The following is a 19,006-nucleotide window of genomic DNA, read 5'->3' as shown; positions in this document are numbered from 1 at the left end:
GTATGACATTCACTCCTATATAGAAAATTATACTAAAATATTCTGAGCTTTACATATTATTTTGTCTTTAAAATGTCTATTATTAATTCATAAAAAATATGAAATAATATTTTTCTTAAAAGGAAAGTGTGTTCAGCGCGCCCTCTACCGATATTATTATCAAACAACAATATAAAATCAGACGTGATATAACAACACAATACACTAATAATCAATAATACTTTATGTTTCCTTCATGTTTCTCTTTAAATGATAAGAGCCTCTATAACTTTACAGAAACTTTCACATAAATTTTGTGTTGGTATTCTTGCAGGATTCACTTTATTACAATCCTGCAACATTAAAGTAACATCAAAATAATCTATTTCCAGAATGCCCGTGCTCGGACAAAAATTCGTTATTGGGTAAAAAAATCCCTCGCATAAAAAAGCCCAAAATATGATAAAACACTCAAAAAACAACAAACAGTGATGATCCAGCTGAGGTCAGACAGATGTAGACTGTAATTATAATCAGAGTCTGTGTTAAAATGATTATTATCATATTATTATAATCAGACGCTCAGTGTTCATAAACCCCAGTGGGTAAACTCTCTACAGACACTTATTACAGCAGATAACAAGACATCTGCGGCATGCAAACATACAAACCACTCATAGTTATGTGTTAAGTCAAGCAATGATTTCAGAAAAACAGACAAACCTTGTGAATGTGTATGTAGACTTACTGATAAAAACTGACATGTTTAGTTATGAGTAATATGTTCAATATGATGGATCATGTAATGCGTTAAATAAATGGAAAAAAATTGTAATAGTCATCTAAAGGAGTATCTTACACACTATTGAGACACCATATGATGACCCCTTAACTAAGCCTGCATCCCCGTTCACCTACTATGCCTTAGTATGTACTGTTTTTGTTATGGGAAAGTATATTTGAGTACTTAAAGGGATAGTTTATGCAAAAATGAAACTTTTATCATCATTTACTCACTTTCATGTTGTTATAAACCTGAATTAGATTTTTATTTTGATGAACATAAAAGAAGATATTTTGATAAATGATGCTGATTGTAACCATTGACTTCAATAGTAGGACATATGATGGAATTCAATGGGTACCATCAACTATAAGTAATGTTACCATTACATATAAGTAACATAAATTCACAAAGATTTTACTCTTTTAGGTTATGATAATATAAGAACTCAATATGGCAGATAGAAGTACTAATCTTAAGACAATTTTCACTGAGGAAATCTGTGAGCAGTGTGTCATATAAAGTTCAGCGTTTCTCAACCAGGGGACCAGGGCCCATAGAGGGCCCAAGATGACTTCAAATGATTCAAAATAAAACCAACAAAGCCATTAAATTAAGATAAAACAACTTAAAGTTAATGTATTTCTTATTGTTTGGTTATTTTTGTAATGATTATATATCTGTCTAGTCATGCCAAGCTTTAGAATCTAGATCATTCTATTGGGTAGAAATAGAGTGAGTGGGCGGGTCTTTAAATAGAATAGGGGGGCCTTGATGTGAAAAGGGTTGAGAACCACTTATATAAAGACAAGAGACACAAAAAAGTGAAGTCATCATTGATCTGTTGTTTACATCCAAATGTACCTTCTGCTAAGAGACTCACCTGTGAAGCTAATGCTGTATCTGCATGATCGAGAGGTGAACATTATGTTCAAATGTGCATTAAAATAAATAGTCATATTCCACTTTTATAAAAAATCCCGATAGTTTACTTACCCCCATGTCATCCAAGATGTTAATGTCTTTCTTTTTTCAGTCGAGAATACATTTTTCTCCATAAAGTGGACTTATTGGACCTCAACAGTTTACAGTTTCAATGCAGTTTAAAATAGCTCAAAACGATCCCAACCGAGGCATAAGGGTCTTATCTAGCGAAACGATCCTAATTTTCACCAAGATAAATAAAAATAAGCACTTTAAACCCTAACTTCTCGTCTTGCACCAGCTGTGTGACGCGCCAGCGTCAATTCACACAAACTAATATGTAATATGAATACATATTACGTAATCACATCGGAAGGTCACGCATGACGTATGCCATACCTCTTCAGTGTTTACAAAAAAAAAGAAGACCGTTCTGATGTTGTTGTCTGTGTTGTAATACTAATAAATATCTTTGTGTTAGTTCATTATTTGAAATGGTCCACAAGTGTGCAATTCACATAAGGAACATGTGACCTTTTACGTGACCTTTTGATGCACTGGCACATCACACGGTTACGTAAGCGTACATGGTTAAAGCAAGACGAGAAGTTGTGTTTCATTTTTTTGCTGAAAATGAAATTGTTTTGCCAGGTAAGACTCTTATGCCTCGGTTGGGATCAGTTAAGAGCCCTTTGTAGCTGCATTGAAACTGTAAACTGTTCACAACAAAAAATAAATTTCAAGAAAAAAATTCTTAGTATTTTTGTCTTGTTTTCAGTAAAAATATCTAAAAATTCTTAAATTAAGATTTAAGTATTTGCTTGATGAGCAAAACGACTCAAGAAAATAAATCTAGTTTTTAGACCAAAAATATCACATTTAAGTGATTTTGTGCATAAAACAAGCAAAAAAGTCTGCCAATGGGGTAAGCAAATTTTTGAAAAAAAAAAAGTTTTAGAAAAATGTTCAAGATTTTTTTGCTTACCCCATTGGCAGACTTTTTTGCTTGTTTTATGCACAAAATCACTTAAATTTGATTTTTTTTAGATATTTTTACTGACAACAAGACAAAAACACAAATAATTTTTTTTGCAGTGTTGAGTTTCAATAAAGTTTATTAAATAAAAAAAAATCCTGGGATGTTTTCCCTTAAAAAACGTAATTTCTTCTCGACTGAACAAAGAAAGAAACAGACAACTTTATTAAGGTGGGATATTCCTTTAATCAGTAGACCCCTAAGGCAAAATAAAAAAAATTACAATTATATACCTGTGCCAATTTACTTTATATACAGTGGCCAAAAAAGCATTTGGATACCTATGCCATACTATGTAATGTAATAATATTACAAAACAATGCTAGGCCCATGATTTTAAAGAAAGATAACATAACCTAACCATTAAACAGATACAAACAAAACAGAAACAAATATAAAACTGTTCAAAATAAAGTCAAAAAGTATTCAGATACCGATTAGTTTTCTCATGATAATATATAATATTTTAATTACTTTAATATTTTGTTAATGCATATGTAAGATATTCAATCTTCTGTTTGGTGCCACTCTTGTTTTTGTCTTGATTAATGACATCATATATAAAGGCGTGATTTCTGGGCTTAGAGAGAGGCAAGCCATTTTTAACTGCTTAAAATGCAATGAACCACATCCACATGCATACAAAACTAATCAAGCACAGTTATTAATCACTGCATTTGGAGACCTTTATGCATATAAAGTGTGATGAATAAACCACACTGAGTCCTGAGACTGCGAGGAGCATCACAGAGTAAAAGTCGATAAGTCACCATTACATTGACACGCACTATTAGTTTCAGCAAGCATTAGTTTGGGGGAAAGAAAGCAGCTCTCCATCCACTTTAACAGCACAGAGATCAATCCAACTGGATGTTACTGTCTGCTTTTCTTATACTTCTCATTTCTCGCAGGGTTTGGGATTTAAACAAAAGTGCTAAAAAGTTTTGCACCTTTGTACCTGCACAATATTGCCTAGTAGTGCATGGTGCTTTCAATCCTATAGTCACAAACCAAAGTCCTAGGGAACATATACGTTAAGTATCTACTAAACATGAAAAATGAACATCTTAGCAATGTCCCGGCAACCCCTGGACACAAGCAACATGCTAAAACTTGCAGAAAGATCCTCATTAGCAACCATCCCGAACACCCTAGCGACCACCCGGCGCGCTCCAGCTGGTGATGCGTTTTGGTACAGTCAGAGCTTCACTGCCGCTGTTACAAACACACCCACTCCGTCTATCTATGTCTTACACTTCATAAGCATCACACAGGGCAGCGTGCCATCTCTGTAAAGAATGAGCGCAGGATGTGGGCGTCATCCGGTCCCGGTTGCCATGGTTACAACATCCGTCCAAGAATCTGGCCAGAGGCTGCAAATGCAGTTTAGTCACATTTATCACCTGTAGGGTTACAGGCTGCTCTGGTTTAGGGTCTTCTGTCTGGTTTAATGAAATTCAGGAGTCTTCTGATCTCAAGCCTCAGGTTTCCTCTTTAATTATGTAATGTTGTTTGGTGGTGTTACAGCGAGGCAGTGGAGATAGTTTGGACTGTGGGTGGGAATCTGACTCTGAGATGTTCAAATGGGTGAAAAAGCAAAAGACAGGACGCACGTATGTTGATCAATCGTAATCCTGCATGTGATTAATTTAAATTAATGATCTTTACCTATCTCACTGGCACTCAAACTCTATTATTATTTCATATCACTGAAATCATTCATTCAGCTAAGAAACGCTGGAAGAAACCACACAAGGCAGGTGATGGGGAACAAAATGCCATTGCCATAGCAACACGTGTACTTCTGCAGCCAAACCAATGAACATTTTCCCTTCAGTAGATGTACAGTGTATTGTGCTCAATGTGTTCTTCATTATGACAATATGATAATGATATTACAGTGATGGCATAAAATATTTTTCTGATGTGATGAGTTATTACGTAGGACTCTTTTTTTTACAAGAATTACAACAAAGTTTTAAATACGGGTGAGTGGGGCATAAACTAATGTGGGGTTATTTGTAACATACATATTTATACAGGGCCGAGAAATCTATGCTTTTGGTCTTTTCTCTCACTGTCAGAAGTAGTAAAATTTCTCAATAATCAATCGATTTTTTAATACCTTCACTTGCAGTTCAATTTCAAGTAATGCAGAACAGCAAAAAAATTACGTACAGATATTTTAAGATGTTACAGTAATAATACATATTTTTGTTAATTTGTTTTGTGCCGATAATATCTGAATGCATTGCGGCCATTGGTTTTAAAAACAGGTTTTATATTACTTTTAGTATACACTGCAAAAAATGATTTTCAAGAAAAAAAATCTTAGTATTTTTGTCTTGTTTTCAGTAAAATATCTAAAGATTCTTAAATTAAGATGCTTTTTCTTGATGAGCTAAACGACCCAAGAAAATAAGTCTAGTTTTTAAACCAAAAATATCAAATTTAAGTGATTTTGTGCATAAAACAAGCAAAAAATCTGCCAATGGGGTAAACAAAAAATCTTGAACATTTTTCTTAAACACTAAATTTAAGAAAAAATTGCTTACCCCATTGGCAGATTTTTTTTGTGCTTGTTTTATGCACAAAATCACTTAAATTTGACATTTTTGGACTTATTTTCTTGGGTCGTTTAGCTCATCAAGAAAAAGCATCTTCATTTAAGAATTTTTAGATATTTTTACTGAAAACAAGACAAAAAATACTAAGAATTTTTTTCTTGAATTTTTTTTGCAGTGTATTGTTTTTTTTTTAAATAAGAGCTGGATATATATTCCCGACAGATTTAGATTAATCTAACTAATAACTTAAATATTTGTTGTGGAGCGGATGAGGGTTGCGGAGAACATAAAACATTGTGTTAACACACAAATAATGTAATTATACATAATTAGGACAGCAAAACAAACATGCTATTTCCTTAATTTTTTCTGAAATCGAGCAACAGTAAAATGTATGTGTGATTTGGTAAAAAACTATGGGAATCAGATCGGGTTTGTTTGAAGTTTTATAAGAAATTCAGGCAGCATTAGACAAAGGTCACCATGCCCTCATTCTCAAAAGCAAAAAGAAACCTACATACAGGAGCACAAACTACACTGTTTGATACTGTGGCAATTCAACACAGTATATCAGATGTAGTATCAGATATAATGCACTGTGAAAAGTTGAATCAATTTAAAAAAAAATACTTCAATTGGTAACACTTAAAAAATAAGTTTATTCAACTTAAATATATTCAGCTAAAGTGAAACTAAAGTAAATTTTTAAGTTGAAAAACTATTCCCCCGTTTTCATTTAAGGACCAGTAAATGAATATCAGCTGAATTAGCTACTACCGTATTTTCCGGACTATAAGTCGCGTCAGTCAAAAAATGCGTCATGAAGAGGAAAAAACATATAAGTCGCACTGGACTATAAGTTGCATTTATTTCGAAAATTATTATTCTTTTTGGGGGCATTTTGTTGGCTAAGTCTTTCTCTGTTGTCTTCAAGTTAATGTTTTAGTAACAGTATTTTTCAGGGGTAGGCTACAGGAGCAACATATAGCGCCCTCTCATGGCTGTAGATGGTAATGGTTAATTTTGACATATGTCGCACCTGACTAGAAGTCGCAGGAATAGCCAAACTATGAAAAAAAGTGCGACCTATTGTCCGGAAAATACCGTATGTGAATCTTATGAAGATTCATCACAAACTTTTGAAATAGTTAGTAATGTAGAATATGTAGAAGTGCATAATGAAAGTACTCGTTTGAAAGTTGTTGATATGCTCGGTAGCATGCATGGCGTCGAGCGCTCTCATAAGAGTCATGTCTTTGTATTTGAATCACACTGCTTTTCTTTTTAACCCAGTAATACACTGGACCAGATGAAATATGTTGTGCTTCATAACTAAACTACATCTGCATCTGTCTGATGAAAGCAATTCTCAACATGTGATGCATTCTCAAACTGAAATTAAATATCCTATTAAGTGTGACAATTTGATAAGTATTTCACCTTCACAAAAACATGGAATAAATCATGTAATGTAAATGCAAAAATAATCCATGACAATGTGACTTGATTTCACATTTTTATTGTGCCATCATGTGCCATTTGTTGCTGCCCATTGGCCCTAAAATAAGTATCTGGTTTAATGTGACCCAGACTCGAGTTTCAGCTCCACGCTGACCTTCAGACAAATGGTGAGATGGACAAAACGGAGTCAAGACACAAAACAGAAGATGAAGCAGCGTTCTCAGGTTCTGACCGACAGTTTGACAATTGACTTAGAAAAATATCATTCATTCATTCATTTATACCCAAATTACACTTTTTATACCGCGAACGTATGTATACGAAGAACAAAAGGACACTTAAAATAAGTATTTTCTGAATGGTAAATCAACCACATGATTAATGGGCTGCTTAACATCCACCATAACAGAAACATTTCCGTCAAATAAAAAGCAGCGTTTCACACTAAATGATACATTTCTTGTAGGACTAAACAATTTTCTGTAACATGAAGATGAAAACAAAATAGTACACACGACCATAAAATGTAAGTGGTTAAAAAAATGACACATTTAAATAAAGATGGACCTTTCATAACCCAAACTGTTTTACTTAAAGAATAGTTCACCCAAAAATTTAAATTCTGCCTCCAATTTCCTCATTCATTTTTTTTTAAGAGCACCATAAAAATAATCCAGATGATTTTGCTATATCTTCTTAAGTGATCAAATCCACGTCATAATTCAAAATAAAAGCATGAAGACATTACTGATCATCAAGTATGAATGAGAATCTTGATCGGCTTCTCAAAGCTACCGTATTGCTACATAATATTCAGAAGACTTGGTATAAATTGTGCAAGTTTGATGGATTTCTTTCATCGTTTTTCCCTTTAAGAGTTTAACATCATCTGTAACTATCCGCTTTCTGTAACAAAGTAAAAAGCAGCATGAACATTCTTCAAAAACATCCTTCGTACCGCTGAGGAAAAGTCAGATTGAGACGATGGCAGAATTTTCAGTTTATGGTGAACTATCCTTTAACATACACAACCCAGAACAAACAGCAAATTAAAACTAGTTTAGGTTAGAAACTACACAGCTCAGAACTAAACTGGAGGAAGACCAGAACTTAGTGTGAAATACTATAACATGGCAATGATGGCGTATGTATCATAACTGATATTCAGCAGGGTGACTTCAGGCAGTCTTCATACATCATGATCTTTGTGTTTTTTCAACACAAAGGACTGCTTAATGACAAAAAGACAAAACGCAAGTCTTCGATTCTCGACATCTCGGCTTTCGTTACGACGACGTACTTGACTGTGTACATGCAACGTCTCTGAGCAGCATCTGAAAGACGCAATTGATCAAACGGTGAAGATCTATGATGATTCTTCAAGTCCCGCCTCCTCTTCAGCCAATTGGAAAGAGCTTGCCTTACAGTAAAGTGCACTTCATCCATCTGCTTTTGAAGATTCATTATGAACGCTTCAAAATAAGCATAGCGATACGGCCGGAGAACTCCAGCAGTTTTAACGAAGACGTTTGGCAACTGTTTCACAGGAAAAATGTGCACGGTTTTGTTTGTAACAAAGAACAAAAGTGTCAAATGGTTTGAGGTCTTTGTATCATCAACCACTACGTGTTAAGACTCAAAACTTCAGAACATCGAAAACTTGTACAACATCTGGCAGTCTTCTTGTGCAAATTTGAACAGTTTCCCATGTAAATTGAGCCTCCAGCTGTCCTCAACAGAAGGTGCCTTGACTAGTAATGGGACGGTCTCAAAGACCTTCACTGGTAAACATCCCGCAGACTGTCCTTATGGGCATTCACAATTTTCCCCGGGTGCGCATGCTTTAGGGGCTACCTAATACGCCCGTTACTTTTGAGTGGTCCCAGTTCGGATTTAGGGTCGGGGGACAACGAGCTCCATGAGGTCTTGGTGCAGAGGTCTATGTTGGGACAGGACGAGGTCTTCTCGGAGCATATATCTCCGCTGACCCAGAAGGCTCCTACAGAGCTATCCACCCAGGCTTCCAGTGGCTTCCCCACCAGGGCGGCCTTCTTCTGGGCCTCCTGTAGGGCGGGCTCGCTGGGCGGCAGCTTCAACACATGCGCGAGCTGCTGGAAGCTTTGCTCTAAGTAGACGTTACCCGGAGGACCTGCATGAATCCAGCCGTGGTCTTCTGAAAATGAAAAAAGGGGAAATGTCGATGAGAATGCATGCGATTTGAAATTTCGATCCAAATCAACCTAACATTATAATTACAAGTCCACTCGATGTCTTACCTGTGCGAAGGGGTTCACGTCCCTTGAAGGCGAGAGGCATGACCAGAAAGCGAGCTTCGGCTACACGCTCCCACAGGCGAAGCACGCGTACCGTCCACACTCCAGGCCTGAGGGGACGCTGAAGAGGTGGCTTGTACTGCGTGAACTCTGCCTCAACATCTATGCTGATGTCATAGGATGCTGCTACTATTTGTGCTGGGTCTATCCAAACAATAGTGGCTGTAAGGTTGGGCCCACGAGCCCACTTCTGTACTGCAACAGGCTCGTCCAGAGGTCCCATCACACTGCCGAAGTTACGGAAGATTCTCTCCTTTGGATCCCACTCCGTCCCGACCTCAAAAATAACATTTCACAAACTTTAGCATGTAATATTTGAAGAGCTCAAGTGCATCTGACATGTTTTCTTGTATTGTTTGTTTTTAAAGCAGTATTACTGAATTAATCTGAGGCCGGGATTAATCAGATTTTGATGGAGGTGGTGTTTAGCGGCTTTTGCATGTGAGCTTGTGAATTGTTACATGCAATCTTTTCATCTTTACCCTTGGTTTGCCTTTTTCATCTTTACACATCACTTGCTAAATATATTCTGCTTTAAAATACAATACATCAGATTACAGAAGTGGGTTGGCATTTCAAATCTACTGTAAATCCAGAAAGCAGAAAAACATATATAATGTCATAAAGCTTCGCAATCTTGATCTACATGGATAGTCTCACCTCAAGGTGTTTGAGTCTCTCAAACTCATGCAGGTTGTGTTCCAGCTGCAGTGTGGCCTGGGGTACAGCCCAAACCTCCAGCATCTCCCGTGACCTGCTTGCCACATTTTGCACCTCCTGTCTAACCAGGTAACCCTGGAAATGGTCGTCATAAAAGTACAGGTGCACCGAAACAGGGTAGCCAATGGGTTCGAACCTGAAAAAAATTATGAAAGATTATAACAAATCAGACAAACAGATAGACAAGCAGGGCAGATAGAGAGACAGAAAGATAGAAAATGGCTAACAGAGATAGACAGATAGATGGACAAAAAGAGTGACAGATAGACAGCAAGACAGGTAGACAGACAGATAGAGAGACAGACAGAGGGACAGACAGATATAAGGATAGATAGAGGGACAGACAGCAGGACAGATAGACAGACAGGTACAAGGATAGATAGACAGGCAGACAGACAGAGAGAGAGAGAGAGAGAGAGAGAGAGAGAGAGAGAGACAGACGGACAGACAGACAGCAGGACAGATAGACAGACAGGTACAAGGACAGATAGACAGACAGATATAAGGATAGAGAGGGACAGACAGCAGGACAGATAGACAGACAGGTACAAGGATAGATAGACAGAGAGACAGACAGATAGATAGACAGACAGAGGGAGAGACAGGTATAAGGATAGATAGAGGGACAGACAGCAGGACAGATAGACAGACAGGTACAAGGATAGATAGACAGACAGACAGAGGGACAGACAGATATAAGGATAGATAGAGGGACAGACAGATATAAGGATAGACAGAGAGACAGACAGACAGAGGGACAGACAGATAGACAGACAGGTACAAGGATAGATAGAGAGACAGATAGATAGAGAGACAGACAGAGGGAAGGATAGACAGACAGATACAAAGATAGATAGGGGGACAGACAGATTCAAGGATAGATAGACAGCAGCACAGATAGACAGACATGTACAAGGACAGATAGAGAGACAGATAGATAGATACAGAGACAGACAGACAGACAGACAGATACAAGTATAGATACAGAGACAGACAGACAGACAGACAGAGGGACAGACAGGATGACAGATAGACAGATACAAGGATAGATAGAGAGACAGACAGACATACAGATGCAAGGATAGATAGAGAGACAGACAGACAGACAGATAAACAAACAGACAGACAGACAGACAGATATAGGGACAGAAAGGATAGATAGAGGGACATACAGCAGGACAGACAGCCAGACACATTCAAGGATAGATAGACAGACAGCAGGACAGAGTCAAGGACAGATAGAGGGACAGACAGTATGATAGATAGACAGACAGACAGATTCAAGGATAGATAGAGGGACAAAGAGCAGGACAGGTAGACAGACAGATTCAAGGATAGATAGAGACAGACAGAGGGACAGACAGCAAGACATATAGACAGACAGGTACAAGGATAGATAGACAGAGAGACAGACAGATAGAGAGACAGACAGCAGGACAGATAGACAGATACAAGGATAGATAGAGGGACAGAGAGACATACAGATGCAATGATAGATAGATAGAGAGACAGACAGACAGCAGGACAGATATAAAAACAGACAGACAGACAGACAGATATAGGGACAGAAAGGATAGATAGAGGAACATACAGCAGGACAGATAGACAGCCAGGTACAAGGATAGATAGAGGGACATACAGTATGATAGACAGACAGACAGAAAAAAATCATAGATAGAGAGATAGACAGAAAGATTCAAGGATAGATATAGAGGGAGACAGACAGCAGGACAGAATAGACAGACATATTCAAGGATAGATAGAGGGACAGACAGAATGATAGATAGACAGACAGATTCAAGGATAGATAGAGAGACAGACAGTATGATAGATAGGGGTGTCACGATTCTCCAAATCCTCGATTCGATTACATTTTCGATTCTAAGGTCACGATTCGATCCGATTCTCGATTTTTACATATTTTTTATATGGCATATAATTTAGACAAAAATGATATGCCATTATTTATTATTATTATTATAATACTTTAACATTAACATGCACATTGCACAACTCGCATAGGGGTTTGTGGGCTTCACTTAACGCGAGAGCTTGTAGAGAGAGGATTCCTTCTTGCACACACATGGACTATGCGCGGTTGGCAGTTACATGGATCGGGCGGATGACGGGATGAAAAATAATATTTTAATTAAATTCGGTCGACTGTTCAACCCTATATAGCTGTGTCCTTCTAAGCATGCGACCTCTCTGCCTTTCATAGTGGCAGCCTCAGAAGTTCAAGAAGAGAACTGAAATGAGACGGTCTAGCCTTCTGAGGACCCACAATTTGCGTCACCTGCTGCACACGCCCCCAGTAGCGCCCACCGCGCCTGTCAGCAGAAAACAGCGGAGACATTTCTGACGTATTAAAATAAATATGTAATCAGAAAAATATTAATTTATTTTAGAACATATGACACATTGATGTAGATTTATCTATTCAACAGCATATCAAATAATCAACCTAGAAATATACGCAACATAAACAGAATAATATTAACACAAAACGTAACTTATAATACTAAAACAGTGACAAGAAAAAGTTTTCTAATAAATACACACTTTTATTTAATAAAGCTTTTAATTGTTTGGATTATCCTCGGCTGTTAAGGATCCATTCGTTCTATCATTAACAGCGCGGAGAAATGAGGATGCATTTAGACACAGCTCTTATCAACGCTGGCGAAGGGTACGTGACAAACTCAAAAAATGAGAATTAAAAACAAAGGAAATAGAATGTCAGAAAAGGGTTGCCTGGAATAAGTTTTACAAAGTGGTAAATCAGGATGACACCAGTGCAGGCTATGTAATTTGTGCGTTTAATATAGGCTATTTATTTGTTTATTTTTGTCCCTGTGCGCCGATCGGAGACGGAGTTCACTGCTGATATTCGAGCTTAAGTCTCGCGGCTGTCATCAGCAGCGTCTTGCATTGCCCAGTCAGCGGATGCGGTTTTGAAAACTGTTCAGAAACGTTGCGGATGGATGGTGGGCGGATGATGAGTTTTGTTATGCGGTTGCGGATGAAATAATAGTCCATCCGCGTATCTCTAACATGGACTTAATGCACATGGACTTAATGCGTGTGTCCTGGACTCATAGCATCTGAAATAAATCCAGCATCATAAGCAGCTGCGCTTCTCTCTGTCTCATGTGCACGTGCTCGCATCTGTCCGAAGTCTGAACATAAACTAAAGTAGTAATCCTTATGTATTTGTTCAGTTTTATGAGTTTCATGCAAGCTGAGGCAAACTATCATTTTGTTTAAAATATAACCCGCTGCATCTTTGCGCCTTCCTCACTATCGCGCACGTGCAGAGAGCTGCACTCTGTCCAAAGTCAGATCACTGGTAATCCTGTTTATGATATGCATTTCAAGGAGTTGTAGCAATAAATCCATCGTGTTTAAAATATGATCGCTTTCTGCTGGACAGATGTTTTTAAAGGCATCTCTGAGAGTTTTTTTTCCTCGCTTGGCAAGCCGACCAGACGTGAAATGGGGGCGTGGCAGCATCGACGATCCCATTTTTTAATTCGAAGTTCGAAGCTGTGACTTAATTTCGATCGATTTCGATTTAAAATCGAAATCGTGACACCCTTAATGATAGATAGACAGAAAAATTGATAAGATATAGGGACACACAGCAGGACAGACAGACAGATTCAAGAATAGATAGAGAGACAGACAGCAGGACAGATAGACAGACATATTCAAGGATAGATAGAGGGACAGACAATATGATAGATAGACAGACAGAAAAATTGATAGATATAGGTACATACAGCAGGACAGACATACAGGCAGATATACAAACACACAGCAGGGCAGATAAACAAACAGATATAAGGACAGCCAAACAGACAGACAGATAGATAGAGGGACAGACAGCAGGACAGATAGATATATGGATAGATAGGTTGATGGACAGAGAAAAATGAACAGGGTCTCACCTGCATTTGTCAGTGGTGCTTTGAGTGCTCTCCTGTCTACGGAGACCCAGTCTAAAGAAGGATGAGTATGCAGTGAGGGCCACATCATTAAGAGATGAAATCCCATCAGCCTGCTCAAACAGACTTTCCCAGTATGCTTTCAGTGCCACCGTGCCCGGCGGGTACTGGCCATACAGATGAGTGTCCAGGATCTCAATGGCCTCCTGGTTCACGGTGGACTCGAACTTGCGGGCGAAGAACGTGGGCCGCGTCAGCTGCTGTTGAGGGAGATGGCAGGGGTCAGTGTACATAAACGTGTGGTTTACTAAGAGCTATCAGCAGCAAAACAACAGACTACACAGATCATTCAATATAATTATGAAAACAATATCTATTCAATATTTTATCTGTAATAAAACAAATGAATGTTGCATTACAAAATACTCTTTCAATAAGCAGTACTTCCTGATGTGTCTAAAGGAAGGAAATAACAGCTCACCTGTATTCTGATGAGGTCTGCAGGTTTGAAATCATTTGGCGAACAGCCGCACCAGTCCACTATGTGTTTATACTGGCACTTACAGCCCAGCTTCCTGTTCCAGTTGGTCACACGCAGATTATTATCCACCAGCGACTCACACATATGGCTGTTTCCCAGCACAGTGTGAAAGAAAGACTAAAAAAAACACAGACGGGAATATAACTTCACCAGATTCACCCGGGAATTGTAGAGCATGTCAGCACAGAGGAGCAATAAAACATCAGAAGTCTATTAGTGGCTGTTGATTAAAGATCAGACAGTACCTCGGCAGGCAGAAGGGCGTAGGTGTAAAACTGCTTGAGGCCCGTCACCAGCTCATCATGAGAGTTCACCACATACTCCACAAACTTCCTCGTGAGGGCGAACCAGTCGGAGCCTCCGGACACCTCCAGGCCTTCAGGGATGGTGCGCTCGCCCAGACGCCACATGTGGTTGTCACATTCGTGAAACAATCGATCCAGTCCTTGCTTTTTAATGAACCTACATGAGAAAAGATACCAAAGCCATGATAAATCACAGATACTATAATACAGACATTTATTATGATTTTTGTAAGGTATAACGTAAAACATGTATCGTTAAGGTAAAAAGGTATGCCCATGTGTCTGACATTCATAGGTCTGGTTTTACATACAAGGCTTAGCTAAAGCCAGGACAAGGCCTTAGTTAAATTAAGATGTTTAAGCATCTTCTGGGAGACATGCCTTAGAAAAATATGTTACTGGTGTTTATCTTGAGCTAAAACAATGGCACTGGCATATTTTAACATCTGTACATGCAAGTTATTTTTAGACGCCTTGGGCGTCATCTGTGAAACCGGAGGAAAATGTGTCATGTTGGCATGTTTCTATATTGTGTAAGTGGCTGTTGTCAAAACAGGATATTACATCACACAGTGTGCTCCTGTAAATCCGTGTGTCAAAATTGTTTAATAAATATTTAACATTTGTACACCAACATGCGTTTAAATTTGGTTTTTACTCGATGGTTACACCACGGTAGAAGTCCTAATAAAAATTAGGGATGCACCGAATGTTTGGCAACCGAAATTATATTGTGAAAAGATCGAACAATAAGGCTTTTAATGACGCAATCAAATAGCAACCAATGCATAATGAGTAGTGCTCACCCTTCATAAATGCAGAAGTTATACGTTTATTTTTAATTTAAAATCAAGACATCCTGAACAACATTGCAGTGTATGTGATTCTGTGTACTCTGCTGAATGCACAAGCAGGGAGAGCGACAGACTCCTTATAGACAGTTTTATCGGACGCACATGCGGTGACACGATGCGCTTCTGGTCCGAACTTTACTTCCGGTTTCAGTGTTTTTAATGGTCTGACTAGTGGCTAAACTCTTGAACAAATACCTCGTTGAAAATAACAAATGTTTTTGGTTTTCTAGGTAATCTACGTGTTGTTTATTTTGCTTGTTATATAAATAAACTACGTTTAAAGAACTTTGTTGTTATTTATTCTTAGCAGAGTTTACGGGAAGTTATGTGTGGACCACGAAAGCCGCATGTTTAGGTTTTTACTGCTAAAACCGTCTATAGATGAGAAGAGAAATGATGAAAAGCTTCAGCAATATGTAATAAAAACTTCTTAGAACAAGTAAATTCCTAAAATGATAAACACGCTATATTAAATGAGAAATAAGACGTTTATTAAGAAGCACTTTTTACGTTGCTGTCGTAACATGGCTGCAGCAGGCGCAATGATATTACGCAGTGCCGAAAATTGTCCCCTGCTATTGAAAGTTACAAAGGGGACTATTTTCAGGTGCTGTGTGATTATTACACCAGAATGAGAGTATAGTTCCTAGCCATATCTGCCTAGAAGATCGCAACTTTTAATCTTCCGTCAATGTCACTACAGATGAGTAAAGTTTTAAATAGGAAAAATATCAAAACTCTTTGGTTATTTTTTAACGTGATGCTAATGGTCTAATCAGATTCAATTGATTGTGCTAAGCTATGCTAAAAGTGGTACCGCCAGACCCAGAGATCGGCTGAATAGATTCCAAAACTGTAAAAATAAAGGGCTCTCTCTTACACCTTGCGCAATGCAGCGCAATTCGCTATTTCCACCGTGCGCAAATATAATTTTCACGTTTAGCGCCACGTTGTTTAAATAGCAAATGCATTTGCGCCCCCTTTTGCGCCCATGGGCGTTCTGGCCTGAAAACGAGGTGTGTTCAGGCGCATTGTTGGCGCGTTGCTATTTTGAGGCAACTAAAATAGACTATGCCATTGACCAACAAAAACCTGCTCTAAAGTCAATGACGCAATATGTTTTTTGTTATTTAAAGAGCGCATTCGTAATATGCGCCTATAAACGGGAGGACAACGCGGGTTTGATTATCACATAGTACATGAATGCGCAGCAGCACAAAAACGCTTTTAAATATAAAAGATTAAAGGATGGAATGTAAAAGATTATTATTGACATAAATGAGGACTAATTATTAGACGTTAGAAGGCGCAAAGAGCTGCTTCACCTGTAGCCTTTTCGACCATGCGCTCGGCGCACAAACCATTTTTCCCATCTTTAAATTGGCAAAAGTGGATTCGGACATGCCCATTTAGACGTTGCGCTGTGCACTTTAGACAATGCGCTTAGATCGTTAAAATAGGGCCCTAAATGTTTAACTCAAGGGGAGCTGGAAAATGAGCAAATTTTCAAAAAAGGTGAAGTGTCCTTTTGAGTTGGAGTAATTTTGTGCAGGAAAATAGAAGATCGGATTAATATTCGTTTAGCCAAGACTTATTTATGTGGCCGAATGTAAATGAACAAATCAGTTTTCCGATCAGAGAAGTGATCCGTTGCAAAAAGGCCCTATGTCTGCTGGAATGTAAAAAAAGCTCATTGTTAAATAACGTGAAATAAATATAGTAAAAAGAAAATTCTGATAATGTAACTTATGCAATAGTGATAAAATTGGCAAAAAACATCTTTGGTTGTTCAGCAATGTTCCTCTTGTTGGATCCCTAATATAAATTTACATTCGGGTGGTCCTTATTTTTCAACTTTTAAATGATCTCTCCTCACCAATATGTTTGAATAAATAAATAAAAAATGTTGGCAATTTTTTATTTATTTATTCAAACTTAATATTTACAGGTTGCTTAAGACTTTTGAAGTTAAACACATTTGCGTATTATGTGATACTTTGTGCTAGCATGTATAATTGTTTAATAATATATGCTTATGGCAGCAATGGACTTTGACTTTTAAAACTCTTGTTTTAGTTGTGATATGTCTTTCAAAGCAAGAAATGTTTAATGTGAATGAAGCATAATAAACAATATACACGGAAACAATGGCTGAAAGAAACACGAAGCAAGTCCGCTAATGGTTACTCAGATCAGAAGAGACTGAAAAAACTGGAACAAAGTTAACCTCCAAGAAACAAGTTTTATGCATGTTGTGCGTTTTTAAATGGTACAGTTTTTTGCAAAAATATGTGATGTGAAAGACTTACAGCAACCTCTAGATATTTTAGGAACAATTCAAAATTTTGCACAGTGTGTTTTATTGATTTCCTAACACATTTAGGGGGTGAGAAAAAAAATGGACCACTGTAATGTATATCAATATTTTTTCAAATGGTGTTAGTGTTTAAACAAATAATGTTGTTCTTCAATGAGACTGTAAGAACGTTTAAAGATTTACCTTGCGTTTTCTCTGCCGTGAGACTTCAGGAAGTTCTTGTCACGGTTCTGAGACAGATAAGCCACAAGCTCATCATTGGTCCTGTTTTAAACCGATAGTGCAAGAAGAGGAAAAAAGATTTTAAAACAGGGATTATGTCAAACACAGAGCTGCCTGCAGGGCGGCATAGATGTAAGTGAAGACTTCTGGCAGGAATTAACTGCTGACAGGATTTGGCTGACATCAATGTCGACTTGTGCATCAGTCCATATGCAGTCATTTGGCTGTTTTAGCTTTAAAAGAAACTCAGAGCGCTGCAGGAATAAATCTGCAAAACGCAGAGCAGACTTCAAACTTCTTCGCTTCTTGAATAGGAAGAAATCCAACGTAAATGCTATTTGGTGATAGGTACACATGATACTCATTTCTTAGCACAATATTATATAAAGTCACCTCCATTTTAGATATGTGCCTCATTTATAACCATAACCAAAACTGCTCTGAATAAATTAAAAAGGACTTTGCTTGCTTATAAATCGCTCAGTGATCAAACACAAAGTAACGTTTACCTTTATCCGAAACATAGTGTGCGTCTTCACTGTCTAACTGCTACATGGGCAACATCATAAATGACTTGTGCTCTATGCAAAACCGCTGTTTTGTTGACTAACTGTACACTAAACCGAAGTCATAAACATAGAAAATAAGTTTTTCCATTCCTACTTGAGAGATTTGCTGCTGACCTGGTGGGAAAGTCGGTGGCGCTGAGATTGATGAAAAAGTCCCATTTCCAGTCCAGCACTGAGAGCAGATCATGCATGCTGCGCAAATACGCCTTCAGCAGACTGGCACCGCCCCAGATGGTGACCATGCGCCAGGGCGTGGCTCTCACATTTGGGTAGCGCTCTGCCAGGCGCAGCACCTCCCGATGCATGTAGTTTGAGCGCTGTAGGGGAAAATATAACACACTATTAACTGTAAGAATGTGTTATTTAATCAGCAGAAATGCTCTCTTTGACATAAAATAAAAATAATTTTAAATAAAAAGAAAACAAAGTTAAAAACAGTCATATGAA

General features: G+C 37.9%; 1 protein-coding gene across 1 annotated transcript in view; it reads right to left on the bottom strand.

Annotated features, from left to right (window-relative positions):
• Positions 1 to 6,793: 6,793 nt before the first annotated feature.
• xylt2 (xylosyltransferase II) overlaps positions 6,794 to 19,006 on the bottom strand; it is a 42,380-nt gene continuing 30,167 nt past the window's right edge. The window contains exons 4-11 of the mRNA XM_055185247.2: positions 18,674 to 18,876; positions 17,952 to 18,032; positions 14,538 to 14,754; positions 14,233 to 14,409; positions 13,755 to 14,011; positions 9,745 to 9,940; positions 9,028 to 9,361; positions 6,794 to 8,924 (exon numbers count right to left, since the gene is read on the bottom strand). Coding sequence (XP_055041222.2) covers positions 8,602 to 8,924; positions 9,028 to 9,361; positions 9,745 to 9,940; positions 13,755 to 14,011; positions 14,233 to 14,409; positions 14,538 to 14,754; positions 17,952 to 18,032; positions 18,674 to 18,876 — 1,788 coding nt within the window. The 3' untranslated portion in view covers positions 6,794 to 8,601. The remainder of the gene's footprint in view (positions 8,925 to 9,027; positions 9,362 to 9,744; positions 9,941 to 13,754; positions 14,012 to 14,232; positions 14,410 to 14,537; positions 14,755 to 17,951; positions 18,033 to 18,673; positions 18,877 to 19,006) is intronic.

This window comes from Misgurnus anguillicaudatus, chromosome 19 (genome assembly GCF_027580225.2).
Source record: "Misgurnus anguillicaudatus chromosome 19, ASM2758022v2, whole genome shotgun sequence".
Taxonomy (NCBI): domain Eukaryota; kingdom Metazoa; phylum Chordata; class Actinopteri; order Cypriniformes; family Cobitidae; genus Misgurnus; species Misgurnus anguillicaudatus.
Note: the sequence above shows the minus strand (reverse complement) of the source record. Positions and strands in the feature narration are given on the sequence as shown.